The sequence below is a fragment of the Procambarus clarkii genome, chromosome 11 (assembly GCF_040958095.1).
Source record: "Procambarus clarkii isolate CNS0578487 chromosome 11, FALCON_Pclarkii_2.0, whole genome shotgun sequence".
Classification (NCBI taxonomy): domain Eukaryota; kingdom Metazoa; phylum Arthropoda; class Malacostraca; order Decapoda; family Cambaridae; genus Procambarus; species Procambarus clarkii.
Window position 1 is genome coordinate 34,173,078 of NC_091160.1, and position 26,146 is coordinate 34,199,223.

Here is a 26,146-nt window from a genome sequence, read left to right on the forward strand (position 1 = left end):
ATAAGTTATTAATAGAGGAGACAGGATGCCAGTGTTGCTAGGGTTCAGACTCCTCTCAATTCCCTCAAGTTTTGCATAAAAAAAAAAACTCGTCACGACCGTCCGGGTTTAGGATTAAGAGCAACTTGGCTTAGGATATATCAGGATAACTCTACAGTAAGCTTACTTCAGGATATGATGATATATCTTTATATATATAGAGAGAGTGGGGGTACCACCCCTGATGCAATTGTAGGGACCCAAAGCCTCGGAGAAGGCTTCGAAGTGTGTGTGTGTGTGTGTATATATATATATATATATATATATATATATATATATATATATATATATATATATATATATATATATATATATATATATATTCAAAGCTACAACGCCACTGACTAGGAGCGGTTGGTGTATCATTAGGTGGACGAACTGGCCGTAAGATAAAGTACGAAAAATATCAAGCTTTGACGACCAAGGGCGAAGCCTTTTACATGTCCTCTGAAATCACAGAGAAATAATGGTTATCCTTGTTGGGGACGTTGATCCTGGGAATCACCCCAAGGCGTGCTTGGGGGACCAGCTCCCAGGAAGAGCCACCGTGGATGAGGTAACCTCCTTGAGACACACTTAAGTCATAGTAGGCTTGCGTCAGCTCAAGCGTCGGCATCTCATCATGGCAAGTTCTGTTTCTTAGATAATGCACATATACTTCTATCAGAGGAGTTCCCCCCCCCCCCTGTACATCGCATACAATGAATATATCGACCTGCGTATTTAACACGATTAAGAACGTCCAATCAGCAGCAAAACCTATACAAAAAATAATATCTATCAATATAGACAGCTTGACCAATGTACACTTTGCTCTTTCGGGACCAAAGAGCCAAAGCTCAACCCCCGCAAGCACAATTAGGTGAGTACACTAAACAACACAGGCCCTCCCTAACCCCCCCCACCAACCACCCAAAATGAATGACTTAGATGCCATTAAATAATAAAAAGCGAGCAAGGTGCAAATTCCGTACACAGGACGAAGATCAATGAATGACGCAAGCGGCCGCCGAAACACTAGGCTATTTTACTAAATCAATGTCAGGGGGGCTCCCGACCACACATAGGCTACATAAACATTCAATTCTCGGAAACGCTTTATTGCATCAAGAACTAACCCGCATATATTTCACTCTGCAACAACTAGTTCTTGAACACTCAAGAGTAAATATATTCTCCTTGCAACCCAATAAGAAACAGGACACAAACCCCAGGTACGAGAGTGAGTGAGTGTGTGTGTGTGTGTGTGTGTGTGTGTGTGTGTGTGTGTGTGTGTGTGTGTGTGTGTGTGTGTGTGTGTGTGTGTGTGTGTGTGTGTGTGTGTGTACTCACCTAGTTATGTTTGCGGGGGTTGAGCTCTGGCTCTTTGGTCCCGCCTCTCAACCGTCAATCAACAGGTGTACAGATGTGTACACCTGTACACACCTGTGTGCGCGCGCGTCCCGCGACGTGAATGAACCAGAGGTCAAGGCTGTATATATGACTGGCTTTGGATCACGTTACTAGACGCAAAATCAACATCCATGTAAAATGACGCAAATTAGGTTCAACGTAAGGCAAAAACCACGACGTTAAACCTCACATAGAGGACCTCCCCCCCCCCCCCCCTTGACCTGTCAAATACAACGACAGCAATAATATCAAAGGAGGTGAATTATTCACATACACGCCAAGACACGACAAGAGCGACACGAATACTTAGAACAAGATTATTCGATTAACGATGCAACTATTCACAAAATCTGGACCTTCCCAAACACCTGATCTGATCAACCAGGCTGTGACTCATACGTCAGGCTGTGAGCAGCCGCGTCTAACAGCCTGGTTGATCAGTCCAGCAACCAGGAGGCCTGGTCGATGACCGGGCCGCGGGGACACTAAGCCCCGGAAGCACCTCAAGGTAGCCTCAAGGTAGGTAGGTAACACGACAAATCCATTATTCCAAAGCTAGGTGAATAGAAAAATCAGGCTAGCCTAAAAACACATACAAATTAAAACTTAAAAACAAACCAATCTCGCTCAGTACAAAGTCCAAAGCCACTGAAACGAACAACGAAAATACATACATAAAAAAAAAAACACCAAAAGGCAACCAAGTAACTAAAAAAAAAGAAAAAAAAAAGGGTGGAGAGAAAATTTATGCGCCTCAACTCCATTGAAGGGCATCCGCGGATGTCTTCAGAGGATCCGACACTTCTTGGCGGCGTCTTTTGAGGGATGGAGTAACGTGCACCATCACCAACGCCTTTCAATGTGGGTCAAAGTCACATTAGCCCTCCCCTACCTACCTACCTACCTACCAGTTGGCTTGGTCTGATATTACTCACTGCCCTCCCCCTACCTACCTACCTACCAGTTGGCTTGGTCTGATATTACTCACTGCCCTCCCCTACCTACCCACCTACCTACCAGTTGGCTTGGTCTGATATTACTCACTGCCCTCCCCTACCTACCCACCTACCTACCAGTTGGCTTGGTCTGATATTACTCACTGCCCTCCCCTACCTACCCACCTACATACCTTCATTCCTCATGAATAAAATAAAGAAACTATTGAAAAATACATTTTCTCATCTTTCAGGTGAGCCAGTAATACATTCCCGTGGCCCTCTGTATATTACACTTCACATTAACACATAAAAAGACTAGTAACATACATCTGGCATGCAATTTTAAACCCCATACTGACAAAAAAACATTTTTTTATTTGGTCATCATAAGCCAGAAAGACCTTGAAATATTTAAACCTTATGACATGGTCTTGCAAGGGTTGTCGGCTTACATCAGAGACGTCTCAGCCAACGCTCCTCTCATCCTTGGACATGACAAGCATATAATTTACACTACACCTTGCACAAACTACACCAAGAATCAAATTTATTTGATCAATTTCTTGTGCCAATCGCCTCTTTAATGTCTTAAATCGACCTTAAGTCAATGGATGTTCATTGCTCACAGCCTTCAGTTAAACAGGAAAAAAGAAATCAGTTGAAAAGTTTCACACGAATAAAAAATAATTAAGAATTTCTACAATCTCAAGCTAACTAACTAACCCACACTGGCTTAACCCACTACTAAAACTATTTATCACCCAAGACATGCATGAAAAAAAACTCTTTGCTAAACTTTAAAGCACTTCAAAGCAAAGGAAAGAACAGGTGTCAAATGACTTACCATTAATGTGCTTGTATCCGTTGAAGAACTTGGTCCTACACCATTTAACAAAGGAGTTGGCCATGGCTTGGGGGGTTTAATCTTGAGCTTAGAGAATCATAATATGATTCAGCGGCCCTCCACCATCCCCATCTTGGGATGAAGCAGTGTGAAGCAGCGTGAAGCTCTCCAAACTAAGCTTCGCCGACCCGTAGACTTTGTTTTAACTTCCTCCTCCCCGCGCAGGTGTAAATCTCTAAATCCGGAATTGCGTGAAGCTGTAAGAATATCTTGAGAAGGAGGAAGAATTCTTGGCGAGTTGAGGTGTCAGCCGAGGCAAGAACCGTTCACACATAGCTGTCACCCACGTGGATATTCCTGATCAAACTTTATTAAGTTCCAATTACCTCATGAACTCATTTCCACACTCACACCAGTTACGTACAACTTTATAACAACAACAAAAGCAGCAAGCAATCCAAAGCTAAACTTTTTCTTCCTTAAAAAAAGTTTCTAACTTTCATCACATTTAAGCCTTTCAAGACGGCAGTAAATCCTTAGTTTGGGGTTTTCTTGAGAAGGTATAAAACACCTTCTCCCCCCAGTTTGAAGAAGATTGTGGTGGTAGTTGAGTTGTTCTTAAAGATTCGCTATCTGGAACAAAAAAGTTTTCAAGTAGCACGGGCTATGGTGAGCCCGTAGTTCTTTCTTCTCTCTAGGTTGAGTTAGTTAGAGAGGGCGAGCTGGGGGAGAGAGAGAGAGAAGTAGTAGTGTGTCGGCAATACACACAAGATAGCTTATCTTGACTGGCATACACACTCCCTTTGATCCATGCCGCCCCGAGATAGCCGAAAGATAACGTGTTCTTCACAGACTTTTCTTGCGCTACCCACACAACTTTCGGTAAAATTTTTCAACCCCCAAAAACCACAAACAAAAGTTTTGATATTTTTTTTCCACTTAAAGATCTTACGATCTATTTAAACAAAATTGTTGCTTAAACAGAAGGAGGACTTATTAATCACATTATTGAAGGGAGGGAGGAGAGTAAAAAAGTAATAGTTGCACATTCCAGCACTGGACACAAGTGGTACACAGGTACACTTCAGGAGGAGTAGAGTAGTAGTGCAATGTTGCCCCTCCAAAGGTGTTTCACTCACTGGAGTTGCAAAGCCAGTGCCACAGGTTAAGAGCGGAGCCGCGCGCACACTCCCTCCGCCAGTCACCTCAACACTGAGCCGCTTCTCTCTCTCTCCATCTCTCTCTCTCAGTTGCCCGCTCCTAATTTACTCACCTCAATCCCCCTTTACTCAATCTTATCATCCCCCATCTTCCCTCACCTCACCATATACCGTGTCTTCGGTCAAGCTATTCACAGAGTGCGTTATTGCTTCTCTGGAGGTGATTTAGTAGTCGATACATAGATATATTTATGCATGCCAGGGCTCCTACTGAGGTTGCCGGGAGGCGCATTCCGAAACTGTCGTACCGCAACATTGCTCCTGAATGAATGGTTGTTCCATCGACTTTTTTTTTTTTAGGGTTGTATATCTTTTTCTTTTTTTTACAGTTCGCTTAATACTCATCTTATTAGTCTGTGTTTAGCCCCCACGGCGGTCCTCAGCTACGTGGAATTCCTCCGTGAAACCAGAAACCCATTTAGGATTTATCATATTAAACCCCCCAAAAAACAATGCCGTCAAACACTGAGGTTTACAGTTATATCTTAAGTCCAAACAACAAAAAGCCGATTATAAACCACAAAAGCAAGAATAAGCTAAACGCTTAAAATATCCGGGGGGCCCCAGCGATGACTCACGCAGAGATCTGAGAGCCAAGGATTCCTTGCAACAAGCAAATGACCAAACGCTTCCCAGTCCTCTCTCAGCCTTTGGACTTGCCGACAAGACCAAACGCGGTTGCCGTCTCCACCTCACACATATATATATATTTTTAATACCATTTTTCTCTCATCTCTGTTAGGTTTTTTTTAAAAAGTTCCATGGAGCGTCGTGGCTGACTCTTCGGAAGTGCCTTGGTATAGGACCTGTGTGTGTGTAGTGTTAATGAAGTTAGAGCGAGAGAGAGAGGAGGAAGAGAGAGAGAGAATATAGAGAGCAATTAGGATATAGAGTCAGGTCTATGGCCAGAGGGGGGAAGAGGGGTTTATGGGATAGGGGGGGGGGGAGTAGGGAAGTGGCGGTCTGATGGAAGTTTAGCGGATAGGGAGAGGGATGGGGGGAGGGGTAGAGAGGAGGGAAGGGCAGACCAACATGGATATGTGGGAAGGGGGAGTAAGAGAAGGAAGGGGGGGGGGGGGTAAGGAAGGGAGAGGGAGAGGGGGGGAGGGGGTAGGTAAACCAACAGGTACCAGGATGTGAAAAGTCACAGGGGTATACGCAGAGGTACCAAAAGGTGCGAGTAAACCCAATGGGGAGGATACTCTGTAAACTCACAGATTCACTGGTGAAGATTCATATATATATAGATTTCCCAAACAAATGACGATGAAAAAATAAGGGAATAACAGCTGAATGACGTAATTACAAAGTATAATTAACGCAATAAACAGATTACTGTCACTAATTACAACAGTGAACAACAGGAAAGAGCTTCCCACCACTGATATGAATCAAGTCTTCAGTCAGTCTTCAGTCTCCAGTCTTCAGAGCACACTAGCCTAGCCTCCCAGCCATCAGGCGTCACATGGCTGATCATATGAGCAATTAACCAGGTAATTACCTAGCGGGAAAGACCATAGAACGCCGTAACAAGGTAAACTAGCGTCACACTCCCAAGGAAACTCGTCTGAATGACCTGCTTTGAGAATAGGTTAACTCTATGCCTTAAAACCTGTATAAATGTAAGTCATTCACATTTATATACAGATTCGGTGATTTATACACACTTATATATACACTGGTACACATATTCTGTCTGTCTCTCTGTCTCTGTCTCTGTCTCTCTCTCTCTCTTAAGGAGTTCATAGAATTCAGAACTTTTATGTAATAGATAACCCGACTGCCTATTTTCTCCATTTAACCTTTGAAACAAAAGCAAGGGTCAAGCCTAAACAAAAGCCTCAAAATTGGTCGCGTTTCTCAACTTTTGTTCCCTTGAAGTAATTCTTTACTTCAGATAAACACACACGGATTGTATTGTCAACTGAAAAGAGACTATTTCTGTCCTTGCTCTTGATTCTGATTAAATGAGAACAATTAAACACGAAATTAACTCTAGAATTAGATAGCCTAATTCTAATCATAATTGTATATGATTAGAATTAGGCTATCTGTCGGTATTTCTTGTAGAACCCCTGATGGGGACTGACGGCTGAGTGGCAAGCGCTCGGAATTCGTAGTCCTAAGGGGTCTGGGTTTGATCCCCGCCGCGGAAACAAATGGGCTGAGTTTCTTTCATCCTGATGCAGCTGTTCACTTAGCAGTAAATAGATACCTGGTAGTTAGACAGCTGCTACGGGCTGCTTCCTGGGTGTGTGGAAAAAATAATTGATTGATTGAGAGTTGAGAGGCGGGCCCAAAGAGACAAAGCTCAACCCCCTCGCAAGCACAACTAGGTGAGTACTAGTGGTAGAGTAGTAGAGAGTAGTAGACTGGTAGACAACAGAGTAATCTCTGTTGTTGACCAGACCACACACTAGAAATTGAAGGGACGACGACGTTTCGGTCCGTCCTGGACCATTCTCAAGTCGATTGTGTGAATGTCTCATCGCCTGCATAATCTCTGTTGTCGTTCAATGTTGTGAATCTAGCGATAGTAAGCTGTCTATTATCAACTATTGTCAAACTAGTAGTAGTAGCAGAGACTATCCCCCCCTCCCCCCGCCTTCCCCCTTCAAAAAAATACAATAGTTTAGTCAAACGAGACCGTTATAGCATGATTGGAGAATCAGTGACTATATAGTCGTTTTTTTATTATTCTTGGCGATTGGATCACTAGGATTATACACTAGGATTTCAATTGTGCTCTTAAATATAATTGTGGATTTTGAACAGAGCGACCATGGCATTCCCAAGGGGGAGTCCTCCCCCCGCCACTGGTGCAAGGAACTGCTTCTTTATTCCAAACTGTTGTTGTAAGAGGTCAAATCATCGTCAGTAATGCCTCTCTCTCTCTGTCAGATTTAGGCTTCAACAGTCAGACAAATTCGGATTCAGTGTCCAATCATCGCTGCTGTAACATCCGTCTCATCTAATTTCTTCAAATCCCATCAGAACTTTTCCCCACGACCTCTTTGAAAGCTGTACAAGTATATCGACGGAACGAGAGCGCTTAATCATCTTTTCTTCGCGAATTTCCAAGTCTTTCAGGAAAGAAACTGCGCAGTGCTTCTGATGGGCTACGACTTTTATGCTTCCGGGAGATACAAGTCATCAACTAAGCATCAATCAATGTTTGGCGATGAGTCTTGCAATTCATACGAGGCTTCTGGTGACTAGGCTGCGGATTACGAACTTTCTGTTTGATGTTCTGTTTCACGTACACAATTTTCTTTCGCAATGTCCTATTATATGTCAGATTTAGAACCTTCTGTATGATATCGAATCAGAACCTTGTACATGATGTATTCATTCGTGGGTTCTGAACGTTTCTAAAACAGTTCCCTTAATTGTACGTAAGATAATATCACAAATTTAATATAATAAGATAATATCAATAATAGTAGTAATAAGTAATAGTAATAAGATTTAATAAGATAATATCACAAATTTTCATTAAAACTCAGAATTTCCTTCTTTGTAAAGATCATTGCATTCTTAAATATCAATAAGGTTTTGTGCTAACTGCTGCCTTTAGGTTAATAAAATTCATTGTGTGGTTAGTAAAAAGATTAAAAAGCAAGAAGATGCAAACAAACTTTGTAATATCTTAGTTAATGTTCTGTAGGTGCTTAAAATTTTGAATTTCACAGCATAAATATTTTCTTAGAAACGCCTAGATTTGGTGTCCAGATGACACTAGATGTATATTGATGTATATCTAGATTTATATTGTATTTTATTAAATAAAGGTAAAAAAAAAGATTAGATTTGTCAGCTGGATGTCTTAGGAACGAATCCTAATGCCTTAGGATTCAACAAAATCCTAAGAATGCCTTAGGATTTTGTTGAATCCTAGCTCACATTACTTTTGAAGTGTAATGTGGTTCAGTGGTTCGAGACACGTGCTTGGGAGTACCAAGTGTGCAGGTTCGAATCCTACTCATGCCTCCTATTGATTTTCTCATTGAAACATCATGGTAATATTATTTCTTCGTGCAACTGATCAATTATTTAATGTTTTATTTGTTTATCGATCAGAAAATTCTCACCAAATTGATTCAGAGAAGTCTTTCTCAATAAAAAATTGTACAAGTATCTTCAATAGAAACATTATTGAATCCTCTTTAATACAAATTACAAAGCCATACAATATGAACATTAGTAATGGATTGTAGAATATGAACCCATTTATAATTAGGTGAAGGGACGACGACGTTTCGGTCCGTCCTGGACCATTCCCACAAGCGACTTGCTAATTTATTTATTTATTTATTTATTTATTTATTTATTATTTATTTATTTATTTATTTATTTATTTATTTATTTATTTATATACAAGAAGGTACATTGGGTTAGAGAGAATACATAGCATAGTATTTACAATCTTGTAAACCCACTACTACGCGCAGCGTTTCGGGCAGAATCATCAAGAATAATGATCCAAGACGGACCGAAACATCGTCGATTCATCATCTTCTGGTGTGTGGTTTAGCTTGTGTGTGGGACTCATCGTATGCAAATAAAAAAACGATCTTTGTAAGAAGATTAATACAAGGATATCCCATTTGGGGCTTCAAGGAACTGACATGTATCAGTCATTAGGGATACTTGCTTCCACAATCTCACCTGAATTGATCATTAGGCTTTCTACAGTTCCATTTTTGTTATGTTTACGAACCAATATTACGAAGACATTCTCCTACAACTTCCTGCCTGTATTTTCAGGAGTTGTATTTCACTGATTGTATTTTTTTTCCCGTGAGTTACATATTTATATATATATATATATATTTAGGAATGTGTGTGTTTGGGGAGGGTCGTAGCTTGGAGGAGGAGGAGTTAGGAGGATGAGTTGGCTGCGTGATGGATTTATCGTTTTCATATATGGTTCTGTGAGTACTTACACTCACGATAATGTACCCTATAGATAACGCTGAGTGCTCGACACAGTTGGTGTAGACTGTCAGACTGGCCGGGAGGGGGGAGGGTGTGGGTGTAGACTGTTAGACTGGCAATCCTGACTAACTCCTGAATACCAAATTACTGTTAGGTCAATAGGTGCATTATGTGAAAGGAAATGTGCCCAACCACCTTTGTCCAATCCAGGATTCGAACCCGGAAATCTTGATTGAGTCGAGAACAAATCCGACTGTACTACTTCTGTCAATCCGGCTTGCAGGATGGGCAGTACCCTAGATTAATCCGGCTTGCAGGATAGACAGTACCCTAGATTAATCCGGCTTGCAGGATAGACAGTACCCTAGATTAATCCGGCTAGGAGGATAGACAGTTCCCGTAGTGTATCCGGCTACACTATGGGCCGGATGTGCGAGTCTATACAGCAGGATGGATAGAGGACAACATACAAGTCCTGGAACGGAATACACAAGATGGAGAGTGTCACACCTCTCCCACATACCTGTCACCTCTCCCACACACACCTGTCACACCTGTCACACCTCACCGGCCGTGTAAGTAGCGTCGTTAAGTAGCAGTAACAGTTACTCTGTAGTCCTAGAGAAGCTGGAGACGCCACTAGGAGCGTCGCTTACACCAGGTGAGCTGTCGCTAACTTTCTTACCTGCAGAGATAATTTGCAGCAGAGAAACAAGGCTCTTTGAGTGGCTTTCCTCTACACTCTTGGGAGGCTTAGCTGATCTCTGAGGCTGTTGTGGTTTTAGACTCAGCTATTGGGAATCAAAAGTTGGTAATTAGCACGGGCTATGGTGAGCCCGTAGTGGACTTACCTGGCACAGGAGCAGGGCAAGTAGCACGGGCTATGGTGAGCCCGTAGTGGACTTACCTGGCACAGGAGCGGGGCAAGTAGCACGGGCTACGGTGAGCCCGTAGAGGACTTACCTGGCACAGGAGCGGGGCAAGTAGCACGGGCTATGGTGAGCCCGTAGAGGACTTACCTGGCACAGGAGCGGGGCAAGTAGCACAGGCTATGGTGAGCCCGTAGAGGACTTACCTGGCACAGGAGCGGGGCAAGTCGCACGGACTATGGTGAGCCCGTAGAGGACTTACCTGGCACAGGAGCGGGGCAAGTCGCACGGACTATGGTGAGCCCGTAGTGGACTTACCTGGCACAGGAGCGGGGCAAGTCGCACGGACTATGGTGAGCCCGTAGTGGACTTACCTGGCACAGGAGCGGGGCAAGTCGCACGGACTATGGTGAGCCCGTAGTGGACTTACCTGGCACAGGAGCGGGGCAAGTCGCACGGACTATGGTGAGCCCGTAGTGGACTTACCTGGCACAGGAGCGGGGCAAGTCGCACGGACTATGGTGAGCCCGTAGTGGACTTACCTGGCACAGGAGCGGGGCAAGTAGCACGGGCTATGGTGAGCCCGTAGAGGACTTACCTGGCACAGGAGCGGGGCAAGTCGCACGGACTATGGTGAGCCCGTAGTGGACTTACCTGACATTACTTACCAGTTGTCTATTCCAACTCCCCTCTCTCTCTCTCTCTATTCTCTTTATCTACTCCAGCCTGTCACTAGCCATCTTGTCATTCCTATCCCCAGCTGTCTATCCTCCTTGTCGTTCCTACCCCTCACTTGCCTACCCTATCCCTCACCTCTCAACATCCCAGTTCCTTATTCCTTAAAAACATCCTATTCCTTAATCCCTTATCTCCTTATCCCCATGACCACATCCTTATCTCGCGGCTCTGTCTCCCTATCCCCTATCCCCATCCGCACAACCACACCCCCATGCAGGAAGCTTGACTTCACAACATGGTCGACCCCGTCCCTTAACCCCCCCCCCCCCACGCCTACTCTGTATGGGGTGCACGCACCAGGCCACCCATCACAGCCTGGGGAACCAGTCCGGCTGGTTGAGTCACCAGGTAGGCGCACCTGTGGCGGGTAGGCTCATTACTACACGGCCGCCGCCAGGTACTGGTAACATCTATCAACATTATCTCCAGGTTCCGCTATCATTTATCACGGTTACCCCTGCCTGTCTTCTTCCCTTCTTCTTGGTTTTCTTGAGAGAGAGAGAGAGAAAGTGTGGGGCGGGGGGAGGGGGGGGGGGGACTGCTAAATCTAACCACGCACACACACACACACACACACACACACACACACACACACACACACACACACACACACACATACACACACACACACACACACACACACACACACACACATGTCTTTTTAGTGTCAGAGTGGTTGACAAATGGAATGCATTAGGAAGTGATGTGGTGGAGGCTGACTCCATACACAGTTTCAAATGTAGATATGATAGAGCCCAATAGGCTCAGGAATCTGTACACTAGTTGATTGACGGTTGAGAGGCGGGACCAAAGAGCCAGAGCTCAACCCCCGCAAACACAACTAGGTGAGTACAACTAGGTGAGTACACACACGTAAAGTGGACGCAAAGTTGATGAGAAGAGTTGTGACAGATGAGGATTGCAGGATCCTCCAAGAGGACCTGAACAGGTTGCAGAGATGGTCAGAGAAATGGCTACTGGAGTTCAACACGAGCAAATGTAAAGTTATGGAAATGAGACTAGGAGATAGGAGACCAAAGGGACAGTACACAATGAAGGGGAACAGCCTACCTGTGACGACGCGTGAACGAGACCTGGGGGTGGACGTAACACCTAATCTATCTCCTGAGGCACATATAAATAGGATAACGACAGCAGCGTACTCTACACTGGCAAAAGTTAGAACATCATTCAGAAACCTAAGTAAGGAGGCATTTAGGGCGCTTTACACTGCCTACGTGAGGCCAGTCTTAGAGTATGCCGCCTCATCATGGAGTCCCCATCTGAAGAAGCATATAATGAAACTGGAAAAGGTTCAGAGGTTTGCAACGAGACTCGTCCCAGAGCTACGAGGGATGGGGTATGAGGAGCGCCTGAGGGAACTGTGCCTTACGACACTAGAAAGAAGAAGGGAGAGGGGGGACATGATAGGAACGTATAAGATACTCAGAGGGATTGATAGAGTGGACATAGACGAAATGTTCACACGGAATAGTAACAGAACGAGAGGACATGGATGGAAGCTTGAAACTCAGATGAGTCACAGAGATGTTAAGGAAGTTTTCTTTTAGCGTGAGAGTAGTGGGAAAATGGAATGCACTCTGGGAACAGGATTGTGGAAGCAAATACTATTCATAATTTTAAAACCAGGTATGATAGGGAAATGGGACAGGAGTCATTGCTGTAAACAACCGATGCTCGAAAGGCGGGATCCAAGAGTCAATGCTCGATCCTGCAGACACAATTAAGTGAATACACACACACACACACACACACACACACACACACACACACACACACACACACACACACACACACACACACACACACACACACACACACACACACACACACACACACACACACACACACACACACACACACACACTAGTATACCAAAAACCATCCCAGACCAACCAATCAACACACACACACACACACACACACACACACACACACACACACACACACACACACACACACACACACACACACACACAGGCTGGACAAAACACTTCGACAGGCGAATCTTGTTCGTCCTGAAAGCCAAAAGTATCAAATGGACAGCCAGATATTAATAATTTCCATAAGCGAATAAGTCACCTGGGGAACTATGACGCTTTCAGACACACAGACTTTTTCTCATATGATGAAGAGCAGCGGTTCTCTGCCTCAGCCCATAAGGCTTGGGGGCTCTTCTCAATCATTTTGACGGAAGGAATTAATGTCCAGTGTAAGTTATATTGTAAGTAATAATGTCTTGTTGTAAGTAATAATATGATATTGTAAGTTAAAATATGATATTGTAAGTAATAATGTCTTGTTGTAAGTAATAATATGATATTGTAAGTTAAAATATGATATTGTAAGTAATAATGTCTTGTTGTAAGTAATAATATGATATTGTAAGTTAAAATATGATATTGTAAGTAATAATGTCTTGTTGTAAGTAATAATATGATATTGTAAGTAATAATGTCTTGTTGTAAGTAATAATATGATATTGTAAGTTAAAATATGATATTGTAAGTAATAATGTCTTGTTGTAAGTAATAATATGATATTGTAAGTTAAAATATGATATTGTAAGTAATACTCTAAGTAATAATATAAGTCATATTTTAAGTAATAAAGTAATGTTGTAAGTAATATTTTAATAATGTGAATAATAATGTATTTACTGTGTCGTTGTATTATACAACGTATTATATATTATATAATAATATATTATATAATTATATATATTATATATATTAAATATATTATATTAAATATTATATTATTATATTATTATATATATATTATTATATATATATAAATATTATATTAAATATATATATTAAATATATTAAATAATTATATATATTATATATATTATATAATAATGTATATTATTATACATGTGTCACGTTGTGATCTATGTCATGTCCTTGTGTGTTTGTCATACATGGCTGAGTGCTTGCCACGTGTTTGTCATACATGGCTGAGTGCTTGTCACGTGTTTGTCATACATGGCTGAGTGCTTGTCACGTGTTTGTCATACATGGCTGAGTGCTTGTCACGTGTTTGTCATACATGGCTGAGTGCTTGTCACGTGTTTGTCATACATGGCTGAGTGCTTGTCACGTGTTTGTCATACATGGCTGAGTGCTTGTCACGTGTTTGTCATACATGGCTGAGTGCTTGTCACGTGTTTGTCATACATGGCTGAGTGCTTGTCACGTGTTTGTCATACATGGCTGAGTGCTTGCCACGTGTTTGTCATACATCCCTATGTGCTTCTCACGTACACCTGTGTGGTGTTGGGGTCAATTTCATTTCGTCAATACTTCCTTTGTAATAAAAAAAGTCTTATTTGTTTTAGCTAATTGAGGTCAAAGTGCATGTGTGTGTGTGTCATTTTACATGTAAAAGTTAGTTCAGTCTTTTCGTAAATGAAGCATACTTTTATTCACTCTTACCCACACACATTCAGTTTCAGGATAAGATATTATTTGAAGCAAAAGAATTATTATTAGTATTATTATTTTCTACCACAGACGTGGCCACACATTTACAATGCTAACCAGCATATATACATTTTCTTCTGTTCTCCATGGACAGGGTAAGAGATTTATCAAACGTACAAGCCGCTTCTAGTTCCCATGCCCTTGCTGAAATGGCTTCCAAGGAAAAGGATTGGAAGCCATTTCAGTAAGGCCATGGCAACTGGAGGCGGAGCCCAAGAGCATAAGCTTGCATTGAAAAGAACATGTCAAGTGGAAACAGGAGAACGGCCAGAGAGTTTGAAGACAGCTAATATAGTGTCAATATACAAAAAGGGAAATAGACACGAGGTGTTAAACTAATGTGATGGAGAAAATATAATAGGCTACTTGAACATGTGGAGAGAAGGATTATTATTATTAACATCTTTATTGACAAAATTAATTACAATTTTGCCTAATCTGAGGATTTCAATTAAGTCTTATTAAAGTGAGGATAATGGTGGTATTGACTGTCACGCAGGACAGAGGGTCATACACAAGACAATAGGTCTAAACTGTAGGCTGAAGCACATATATATCATGGTTACAATCAATGTTTTAATGTATGGATATGTGAGAACAACTTTCTACTGTGCACTGCCACACAAGGGCAGGGATGGGTTCATAAGTGATGCAGCTTAGAAGTAACATAAATAAAAATTGTTCTTCATTCTTTAAAATGGACAAGCAAATTTTGGGTAAATTGTTAGGATGTCGTCCAGAACACCTGAGTCAATAAAATAGTTACACAGTTGGTGGTACAAGAGGCCAGGAGGTCTAAAGTCCTTTACGGCTTCACATTCATCAATATAGTGTTCTAGTGAATGCATTAAAGGTTTATCACAGAGTTTACAATCTGAGTATTCTGGTAGTGGCTCAGCCTCACTAACCTGCCAGATGTGTCTATAGCCAAGGCGAATTACCACAATGACTACATCACATTGCCTGGTTCGGTTACTGTGCTGACCATACAAATACCTTTTATTACAAAACTTGAGAAGAGAAGGAACTCTGTAATGGATTCGGGAATGGCAAGTCCTGCCTCACAAGATTAAACTTCTATGACCTCACAAGCTTAAGACTTATCTGATCTCTAGACTGAGATCAGATAAGATAGAGGAGAGTGGGCCGATTGTATATTTTAGGACTGTCAGAAAGCCTTCGACACAGTACCTAACACAAGCAGGCGATGAGTCACAATAACGTGGCTAAAGTATGTTGACCAGACCACACACTAGAAGGTGAAGGGTCGACGACGTTTCGGTCCGTCCTGGACCCATTCTCAAGTCGATTGTGACAAGACAATCGACTTGAGAATGGTCCAGGACGGACCAAAACGTCGTCGTCCCTTCACCTTCTAGTGTGTGGTCTTGTCAACAACTGACTTTAGGAACCTGAACAAAGAGTCGTTCAAGATTTTGTAAAACATACATCAGACCAGTTCTGGAATATGCAGCACCAACGTGGAGCCCATTATCTCGTTAAACGAAGCTGGAGAAAGTTTACATATATGCCACCAGACTAGTCCCAGAACTGAGACGTATGAGCTATGAGGAATGACAAAAGGATTTAAATCTCACGTCATTGAGAGAAGATATAGAGGAGACATAATCACCACATACAAAATACTCTGGGTAATAGACTGACCAGATTATCTAGCATGGGTAGTACAGGAACAAGGTTGAGAGGCGGGACCAAAGAGCCAGAGCTCAACCCCCGCAAACACAACTAGATGAGTACACACACACACACACACACACACACATACACACACACATACACACACACATACACACACACACACACACACACACACACACACACACACACACACACACACACACACACACACACACACACTCACACAGACACACACACACACACACACACACACACACACACACACACACACACACACACAACTAGGTGTGTGTGTGTGTACTCAACTAGGTGAGTACACCCACACACACACACACACACACACACACACACACACACACACGCACACACACACACACACACGCACACACACACACACACACCCACACACACACACACACACACACACACACACACACACACACACACACACCCACACACACACACACACACACTCATCCTTGCTGATTTATGGACTCGTAAAAAATCTTAGTAAACAGGTAATTAATTTTAATCACCTGTTTATTTACCGAAGAATTATTGGTACTTGTAATAAAATACAGCAAATTAAAGGCTTGCAGAGGGGGGAATAATAATTGAGATATACGAATCTCCATACACGCACATGCATAAGTGTGTATGCTCAAATATATATATATACACATACATGGATTGTTTAAAGGACCTCCTTAAAGTTGCTATACAATCATCCTAATATTAACTACCTTAAACTGGACATTAATTTGCCGAAGCTAATTTAGCTGAAATTAATCTGACCTCTGATAACCTAACTTTAGCTTGACATGTGATAGCCTACTAGCTTTAACCTGACCTACGATAGCCTAACTTTAACCAACGTGGACAAACTTTGGTAAATTAGATCTAAATTAACTCAACCTAACTAAAGCTTAGCTAACGTATCCTAAGATAAGTTATGGTTATCTATGTTAAACTTAGTTAATCAGTCCACCTAACCTAACTAAAACATAACCTAAGTTACTCCACCCCTAACCAAAGTGCTAACCTAACCAAATATAACCTAAACTATCTTACGGGAAACCTAACTTTCTAACTTAAGCCAACCAAAAGCCTTATGGAAGCCTCATATTAACACGAAGCCTCGCAACATGTATATCTACGAATGATTTTTAACAACGGCCTATAGTTTGGAAGTAATGATCTGTTGTTTGTATAATTCAGGATATATGAACACATACAAAGAAAATATGAAGGCTCCGGTAAAATATATAAACATGTCCGGAAAAATAAAATAAAAATTCTCCGACATTGGCTTTGTTTACGGTGATGCCGTCGGGGGTTATATCTTTAGAAAGTTTCGCGGTAATATCTGCCTCGCCCAAAATAAGGGATGTTTTTCATTTACACACGATACAAAAGCGATACTATTTCACTTCAAATAACGCGAAAATGGTCCCTTGTAATCTATAAATAACAAATAATAACTTTAATTACTTAATTTTCCTTTATCATGTGCCGCAAGATGAAACAAAATTGCAATTTAAAAGGTGAGACGCCACTATGACGTCACGTGAATTCCCAACAAGTAGATATAAACAGCTTAAATTAGAATAAATTTTACATTATTAATTATTTTTATATTTGGTATATAAAGAGGATCTGCCTCGCATGAGCCTACATAGGCCTTCTGTAGTTTAATTTATTCCTTATATTATAGTAGGCCTATGCAATATATAAAAATCTATGTGAAGCCTCTGCAGTTGCAATGTCTACGGACCTCTTTCTCGGTCAAGCCTTTCCTTCTGTTCACCTATTTTAGCCTAACCTGTTCCATCTACCCTTCCTCTAAGACCTCCCTCTAGAACAACTCTCAAAGCAGAGAGGCGGGACCAAGGAGCCGAAGTTCAACACCAGCAAGCACAAATAGGTAAGTGTATACACACACATACACACAGGCGCCTGGTGGCTGAGTGGACAGCGCTCTGGGTGCGTAGGTTAGGGGACCCGGGATCGATCCCCGACGATGGCAGAAACAAAATGGGCAGTTTCTTTCACCCTTATGCCCCTGTTACCAAGAAGTAAATAGGTACCTGGGAGTTAGACAGCTGCTTCCTGTGTGTACTCACCTAGTTGTACTCACCTAGTTGTGTTTGCGGGGGTTGAGCTCTGGCTCTTTGGTCCCGCCTCTCAACCGTCAATCAACAGGTGTACAGATTCCTGAGCCTATCGGGCTCTAGGTGTGTGAAAAAAAGTTGACTAACAGTTGAGAGGCGGGACCAAGGAGCCAGAGCTCAACCTCCGCAAGCACAAATAGTCGAACACACTTACTAACAATCAAGAGGGTTTGTATCAATCGTTTTGCCTACAGACAAATGCGCAAATATAATTCCCTTTCAAAAGCTGTTTTGAAACAAAATTTTAATCACCGAAGTATCGGGACTGTCAGAGGTGTAAAAATGGAGTCTGTTTTGAACTCTCTCGCCTGCGTATCTCCGCCAGTTTTGTTTGATTGATGTTAGCACTAAGGAAAAATATATAATCCTTGTATTTATTGCTCCTGGTGTTGTGACAAAAAGAACAGTGGCTGCGTGTGTCTGCGTGCATTTAGTGTGATTGAGTGCACAGTGGCTGCGTGTCTGCGTGCATTTAGTGTGATTGAGTGCACAGTGGCTGCGTGTCTGCGTGCATTTAGTGTGATTGAGTGCACAGTGGCTGCGTGTGTCTGCGTGCATTTAGTGTGACTGAGTGCACAGTGGTTGCGTGTCTGCGTGCATTTAGTGTGATCGAGTGCACAGTGGCTGCGTGTCTGCGTGCATTTAGTGTGATTGAGTGCACAGTGGCTGCGTGTCTGCGTGCATTTAGTGTGATTGAGTGCACAGTGGCTGCGTGTCTGCGTGCATTTAGTGTGATTGAGTGCACACGGGTTGGCATCTCTGTTGCTCCCTAGTTATGTTTATGTGGTATTAGCTCTTGGGCCCGCCTCGTTGGAGAAATTACGCTCATGAATCTGTACATGGAATTATCCCTCCACCGCATCCATCATTCTTACCGCTTATCCACCAGATATATATATATTCTCCTGAGTATTTTGGATGTCGTGAACACGTCTCCTTGATTGCTTAGCCTTTAATGATGGTAATAATGATTATGATATAACTAGTATCATGAAAGAACATGAATTAGCGTATTAGAGAAAGATAGACACTCATAGAATCAGATAGCCAAACACAAATAGATAAATATATATATATATATATATATATATATATATATATATATATATATATATATATATATATATATATATATATATATATATCGACAGACGGACATCTAGACAGCCATCAATCACCTCCAGCCTCCATCAATCTCAGAATAGAGGGGGGAGGGAGGGGGAGAGAGAGGGGGAGAGGGGGGGGTGGAGGGGGGGGGAAGAGACAGATACTTACCAAATGGAGTTCTCGTGTCTGGAAAGAACATTGTTTTAAGTGCTAGGAATTTCCTCACCTGCTGAGTGCTAGGGAGTTCCTGAGCTGCTGAGTGCTAGGGAGTTCCTGAGCTGCTGAGTGCTAGGGAGGTACTCAGTGAGTCTCTGAGTGGGCAGAGTGCTGCTCCTGAAGCAGTTCTCGTGTCTGCTTCAGTGGGGTGGGGTGGTGGTGGAGGGTTCCCCACTATCTTGAACAAAAACCTCCGGCTCTATAGAAAATGGGGGCTGGGGGGGGAGGGGGAGCTTTTAGATGACTTTTTATTTTCTATTTATACTTTTATCTTTATTATTCACTTCCTTATTTTGTAATTTGTGTTGTTTCACGTTCTTGTTGTGGTTGGTATAGTGTTGACTTTGTGTTGATAGACGCCATCTATTGTGTTCGGCGCCTCGATATAAATATGATATATAAATATATAAATATAATGGGATTCGAGCCCTATTCGATTCCCAGTGTCGTAGATAAGAGTTCCACTACATCAACTGAACGTTCGGCCAACTAATAGGCATTCTGCAGGATGCCAGCCACAACAGTTTTCTTGACCCCGGGGATCCTATTAACTGTTTTAAGCCATAATGACCGAATCATCTCATTCTTCCATCAGTGTTTTTGAAACTTAGTAAGAACCTATTTATAAGCAGAGGGTTGGGCTGTAGTTCTTGGGACCCAGTAGTGATACAAGATATTTGATCACGTGACCCCCATGGAGACTTCTGCCCCCCCCCCCACCTGTTGTTAGCTCAGGTTATCCAGTATGTTATCATGTTATCTCGCCCGTTAATGTTATGTTATCCGCTTTCGCATATGTTCCGTATCACATGTCTTAATCTCCACACACACACACACACACACAGAGGGTGTAAAGAATCATTCAGAACTTTGTATACCACATATGTCAGGCCAATCCTGGAGTATGCAGCCCCAGCATGGAGTCCATATCTAGTCAAGGATAAGACTAAACTGGAAAAGGTTCAAAGATTTGCCACCAGACTAGTACCCGAGCTGAGAGGTATGAGCTATGAGGAGAGACTACGGGAATTAAACCTCACTTCGCTGGAAGACAGAAGAGTTAGGGGGGACATGATCACCACGTACAAGATTCTCAGAGGAATTGATAGGGTAGATAAAGGCAGTCTATTTAACACAAGGGGAACACGCACAAGGGGACACAGGTGGAAACTGAGCGCCCAAATGAGCCACAGAGATATTAGAAAGAACTTTTTTAGTGTCAGAGTGGTTGACAAATGGAATGCATTAGGGGGTGATGTGGTGGAGGCTGACTCCATACACAGTTTCAAGTGTAGATATGATAGAGCCCAATAGTCTCAGGAACCTGTACACCTGTTGATTGACGGTTGAGAGGCGGGACCAAAGAGCCAGAGCTCAACCCCCGCAAACACAAATAGGTGAGTACACACACACACACACACACACACACACACACACACACACACACACACACACACACACACACACACACACACACACACACACTCACACACACACACACACACACACACACACACACTCACACACACACACACACACACACACACACACACACACACAGCAACTTTAGCGCATAGAATGAGAGCGAAGCTGCTGGTCATGGGGGACCTAAATCACGGAGAGATAGATTGGGAAACGAGGAATCCCCATGGCGGGGAGGAGACCTGGGGAGCGAAGCTGGTAGACGTTATTGACAGGAATTTCCTAACACAGCATGTGAAAGAAGATACTAGGGAAAGAGGAGGGGATACGCCCAGCCTATTAGATCTCATTATCACTCAGAATGTAGAAGACATCGAGCAGTTGGAACATGAAATACCACTAGGAGCTAGTGACCATTGTGTCCTAGCCTTTGACTACATGATGGAGCTTAAAATTGTGACCAAAGGACAAGAGGTCCGGGAAAGGAGACTTGATTACAGAAAAGGGGACTACAGAAGGATAAGGGACTACCTGGGAGATGTGCAGTGGGAGGAAGAACTTAGAGGAAAAACAGTGCAAGGTATGATGACCCAAGTCATATTGAAATGCAAGGAGGCTGAAGATAGATTTATTCCAACAATAAAGACAAAAAGCAGGAGGGAATATAATAACCCATGGTTTAATAGACAGTGTCAGGAAGCAAAGGTGAGAAGCAGGAGGGAGTGGAGGAAGTACAGAAGACAAAGGACAGAGGACAACAGGATTAGATGTAACAGAGCTAGGAATGATTACATTAACATAAGACGAGTGTCGGAAAGAAATTATGAGAACGATATTGCAGTCAAAGCGAAAAAGCAACCAAAATTACTACATAGCCATATAAGAAGGAAGATGTCGGTAAATGACCAAGTGACAAGACTGAGGAAAACAGAAGGGGCATATACAGAAAGCGACAAGGAAATCTGCGAGGTACTGAATGCAAAATTCCATGGAGTGTTCACTACCGAGCCTGAGCAGCTCCCATTGTTAGAAGAGATTACCCAAGATGAAAGACTATCAGATATAGAGGTGACAGCAGAGGATGTAATGAAACAGTTGACAACACTGGATGCAAATAAAGCTGTTGGACCAGACAAAGTATCACCGTGGATACTTAAAGAGGCAGCGCAGGCTCTCAGCGTGCCTCTGGCAATGATCTTCAATGAGTCACTTATGTCGGGAGAATTGCCCAGTTGCTGGAAGGAGGCAAATGTCGTACCGATTTTCAAAAAGGGGGATAGGGAGGAGGCACTTAACTACAGACCCGTATCACTGACAAGCATCCCCTGCAAAATACTTGAAAGAATAATTAGGCTAAGACTTGTTGAGCACCTGGAGAGCATTGGGTTTGTAAACAAGCACCAACATGGGTTCTGGACAGGGAAATCATGCCTAACAAACCTTTTAGAATTCTATGATAAAGTAACAAGGATAAGGCAGGACAGAGAAGGCTGGGCAGACTGCATATTTCTTGACTGCCAAAAGGCCTTTGATACGGTACCGCACATGAGACTGCTATACAAACTTGAGAGGCAGGCAGGAGTAAGCGGAAAGGCCCTAGTATGGGTGAAGAACTACCTAACAGGAAGGAGCCAGAGGGTAATGGTAAGGGGCGAAAAGTCGGACTGGCGAACAGTAACAAGTGGAGTACCTCAAGGATCGGTGCTGGGACCAATCCTCTTTCTAATTTACGTAAATGATATGTTTACAGGAGTGGAATCATACATGTCAATGTTTGCAGATGACGCAAAATTAATGAGAAGAGTTGTGACAGACGAGGATTGTAGGATCCTCCAAGAGGACTTAAACAGGCTACAGAGATGGTCAGAGAAATGGCTACTGGAGTTTAACACCAGTAAATGTAAAGTTATGGAAATGGGATCAGGTGACAGGAGACCAAAGGGACAGTACACAATGAAGGGGAACAGCCTACCTGTAACGATTCGAGAAAGAGACCTGGGAGTGGATGTGACACCTAATCTAACTCCTGAGGCACATATAAATAGGATAACGACAGCAGCGTACTCTACACTGGCGAAAATTAGAACTTCATTCAGAAACCTAAATGAGGAAGCTTTTAGGGCGCTTTACACTGCCTACGTGAGACCCGTCTTAGAGTATGCCGCGCCATCATGGAGCCCCCACCTGAAGAAACACATAAAGAAACTGGAGAAGGTTCAGAGGTTTGCGACGAGGCTTGTCCCAGAGCTACGAGGGATGGGATATGAAGAGCGGCTGAAGGAACTGAACCTTACGACACTAGAGAAAAGAAGGGAGAGAGGAGATATGATAGGGACATATAAAATACTCAGGGGAATTGACAAAGTGGAAATAGATCAAATGTTCACACGTAATAATAACAGAACGAGGGGACATGGGTGGAAACTGGAAACTCAGATGAGTCACAGAGATGTTAGGAAGTTTTCTTTTAGCGTGAGAGTAGTAGAAAAATGGAATGCACTTGGGGAACAGGTTGTGGAAGCAAATACTATTCATACTTTTAAAACTAGGTATGATAGGGAAATGGGACAGGAGTCATTGCTGTAAACAACCGATAGCTAGAAAGGCGGGATCCAAGAGTCAATGCTCGATCCTGCAAGCACATATAGGTGAGTACATATAGGTGAGTACACACACACACACACACATGCCTCCACAGGTGTTGGCACAAACAGCTGTGTGTTTCGAAATATAAGGTTGGTGGCGGCAATTTCTGTAGCAGGAAAGACTGTATTACCATTTGCAACCCAGATAATGAGTACTGAAACCCTATGTACCTGTACCCAGAGAACACATAGAAGTGCTACATAAAAGCCAATTTATCACAATATATATATATATATATATATATATATATATATATATATATATATATATATATATATATATATATATATATATATATATATATATATATATATATATATATATATATATATTTCTATACTATATATTTAGTCAACTGCAAGAGAATAAAGTATACATAATTTTTTTTATTAAATATATATAATTTTATGACGTGAAATACAGAGAACTGATAAATATTACAGGATTTACAGCCACTCATTTTCTTTTTGTATCGTAGCGATTGTCTCTTTTTGTGTGTTTGTTTTACAGTGATGAGTATTAAAAGTATTAATGACATGCGTCATGCGAGCATAAATCTTCAATGATTAGTATTTTCCATTATGTCTCCTGATTAATATGTAAACATAATCTGTTGCTGTTCCTGTTGCACTGTTGCTGTTCCTGTTGCACTGTTGCTGTTCCTGTTGCACTGTTGCTGTTCCTGTTGCACTGTTGCTGTTCCTGTTGCACTGTTGCTGTTCCTGTTGCACTGTTGCTGTTCCTGTTGCACTGTTGCTGTTCCTGTTGCACTGTTGCTGTTCCTGTTGCACTGTTGCTGTTCCTGTTGCACTGTTGCTGTTCCTGTTGCACTGTTGCTGCTCCTGTTGCACTGTTGCTGCTTCTGTTGCACTGTTCCTGTTGCACTGTTGCTGCTTCTGTTGCACTGTTGCTGATTCTGTTGCACTGTTGCTGTTCCTGCTCCTGTTGCACTGTTGCTGCTTCTGTTGCACTGTTGCTGTTGCACTGTTGCTGCTTCTGTTGCACTGTTGCTGTTCCTGTTGCACTGTTGCTGCTTCTGTTGCACTGTTGCTGTTCCTGTTGCACTGTTGCTGCTCCTGTTGCACTGTTGCTGCTTCTGTTGCACTGTTGCTGCTTCTGTTGCACTGTTGCTGCTTCTGTTGCTGCTTCTGTTGCACTGTTGCTGTTCCTGTTGCACTGTTGCTGCTTCTGTTGCACTGTTGCTGTTCCTGTTGCACTGTTGCTGCTCCTGTTGCACTGTTGCTGCTTCTGTTGCACTGTTGCTGCTCCTGTTGCACTGTTGCTGCTCCTGTTGCACTGTTGCTGCTTCTGTTGCACTGTTGCTGCTTCTGTTGCACTGTTGCTGCTCCTGTTGCACTGGAGTGTGGACTGAACCTGTTGGGCAGTGGTTAACTACTGCCCTACTGTGAGAGGGAGCCGGTCGGCCGAGCGGACAGCACGCTGGACTTGTGATCCTGTGGTCCCGGGTTCGATCCCGGGCGCCGGCGAGAAACAATGGGCAGAGTTTCTTTCACCCTATGCCCCTGTTACCTAGTAGTAAATAGGTACCTGGGTGTTAGTCAGCTGTCACGGGCTGCTTCCTGGGGGTGGAGGCCTGGTCGAGGACCGGGCCGCGGGGACACTAAAAGCCCCGAAATCATCTCAAGATAACCTCAAGATAACCTACTGTGTTAACTAGTGGTAGAAATTGATATGGGTGTTTCATTAGCAGTGACAAAGAGAATACTTAAACAAATATCTAATGAAAATCCCACCGACCTAACAAATTCTCAAAGACCTGAAAGTTGTAGCATTAAATATTATGATAGATATCGTGAGGAGACATTCACATATGGGACTAATAGAACAAGAACCCGACAATGTGATGTTATAGTGGCCAGAATACGCCTGGGATATAGACGTATCTGGCAGTTTTCTCAAAACCCAAATGTCGAGTACACAATGTGTCAACTTTGTGAAAGAGAAAACATGCACTCTCTTGAACATTATATTGTAGAGTGTCCAATACTGACTGACTTTCGTCCTCCTGGGCTAAGGTATGCTGAACTCTGTAGTTACTATATGAGTACTGGAACACTTGATGATATATTGGACTTGTATCCAAGATTGACCATGTAATGTATCAATCATACAATGTATGTATGTGATGTAACTATATAACCTGAGCTTGTAAAAACACCTTAATCACCTTCAGTGATTAAGTGCTTAATTGCACACTAGTTTCTTTATCAGCCACCTCATTCTGTCAGAGTAAATGCGACAAATGTATGTGAATGCATGTGTGTGCGTACATATGCATGTATATATGTATATGTACGTATATATGTGTGTGTATGTATATGTATGTGTATAAAGTACATATGGAAGCTGATCAGAATTGCATTTCACCTTTGTAAATGCACATTAATGACACTTCGAACACTTTATATAGCATACAT

The 26,146-nt window shown here is 42.5% G+C and overlaps 1 protein-coding gene across 2 annotated transcripts in view; it reads right to left on the reverse strand.

The window, feature by feature from the left end:
* Positions 1-4,561, reverse strand: part of nkd (naked cuticle) — a 65,219-nt gene extending 60,658 nt beyond the window's left edge. Inside the window, exons 1-2 of one of the 2 annotated variants that reach the window (XM_045742453.2) lie at positions 4,353-4,433; positions 3,214-3,935 (exon numbers count right to left, since the gene is read on the reverse strand). In XM_045742453.2, the coding sequence (XP_045598409.1) occupies positions 3,214-3,277 (64 nt within the window). In that variant the 5' untranslated portion in view covers positions 3,278-3,935; positions 4,353-4,433. Of the gene's footprint in view, positions 1-3,213 lie in introns of both variants that reach the window. The other variant, XM_045742455.2, reaches the window with a different exon arrangement.
* Between the last annotated feature and the right edge of the window lie 21,585 nt (positions 4,562-26,146).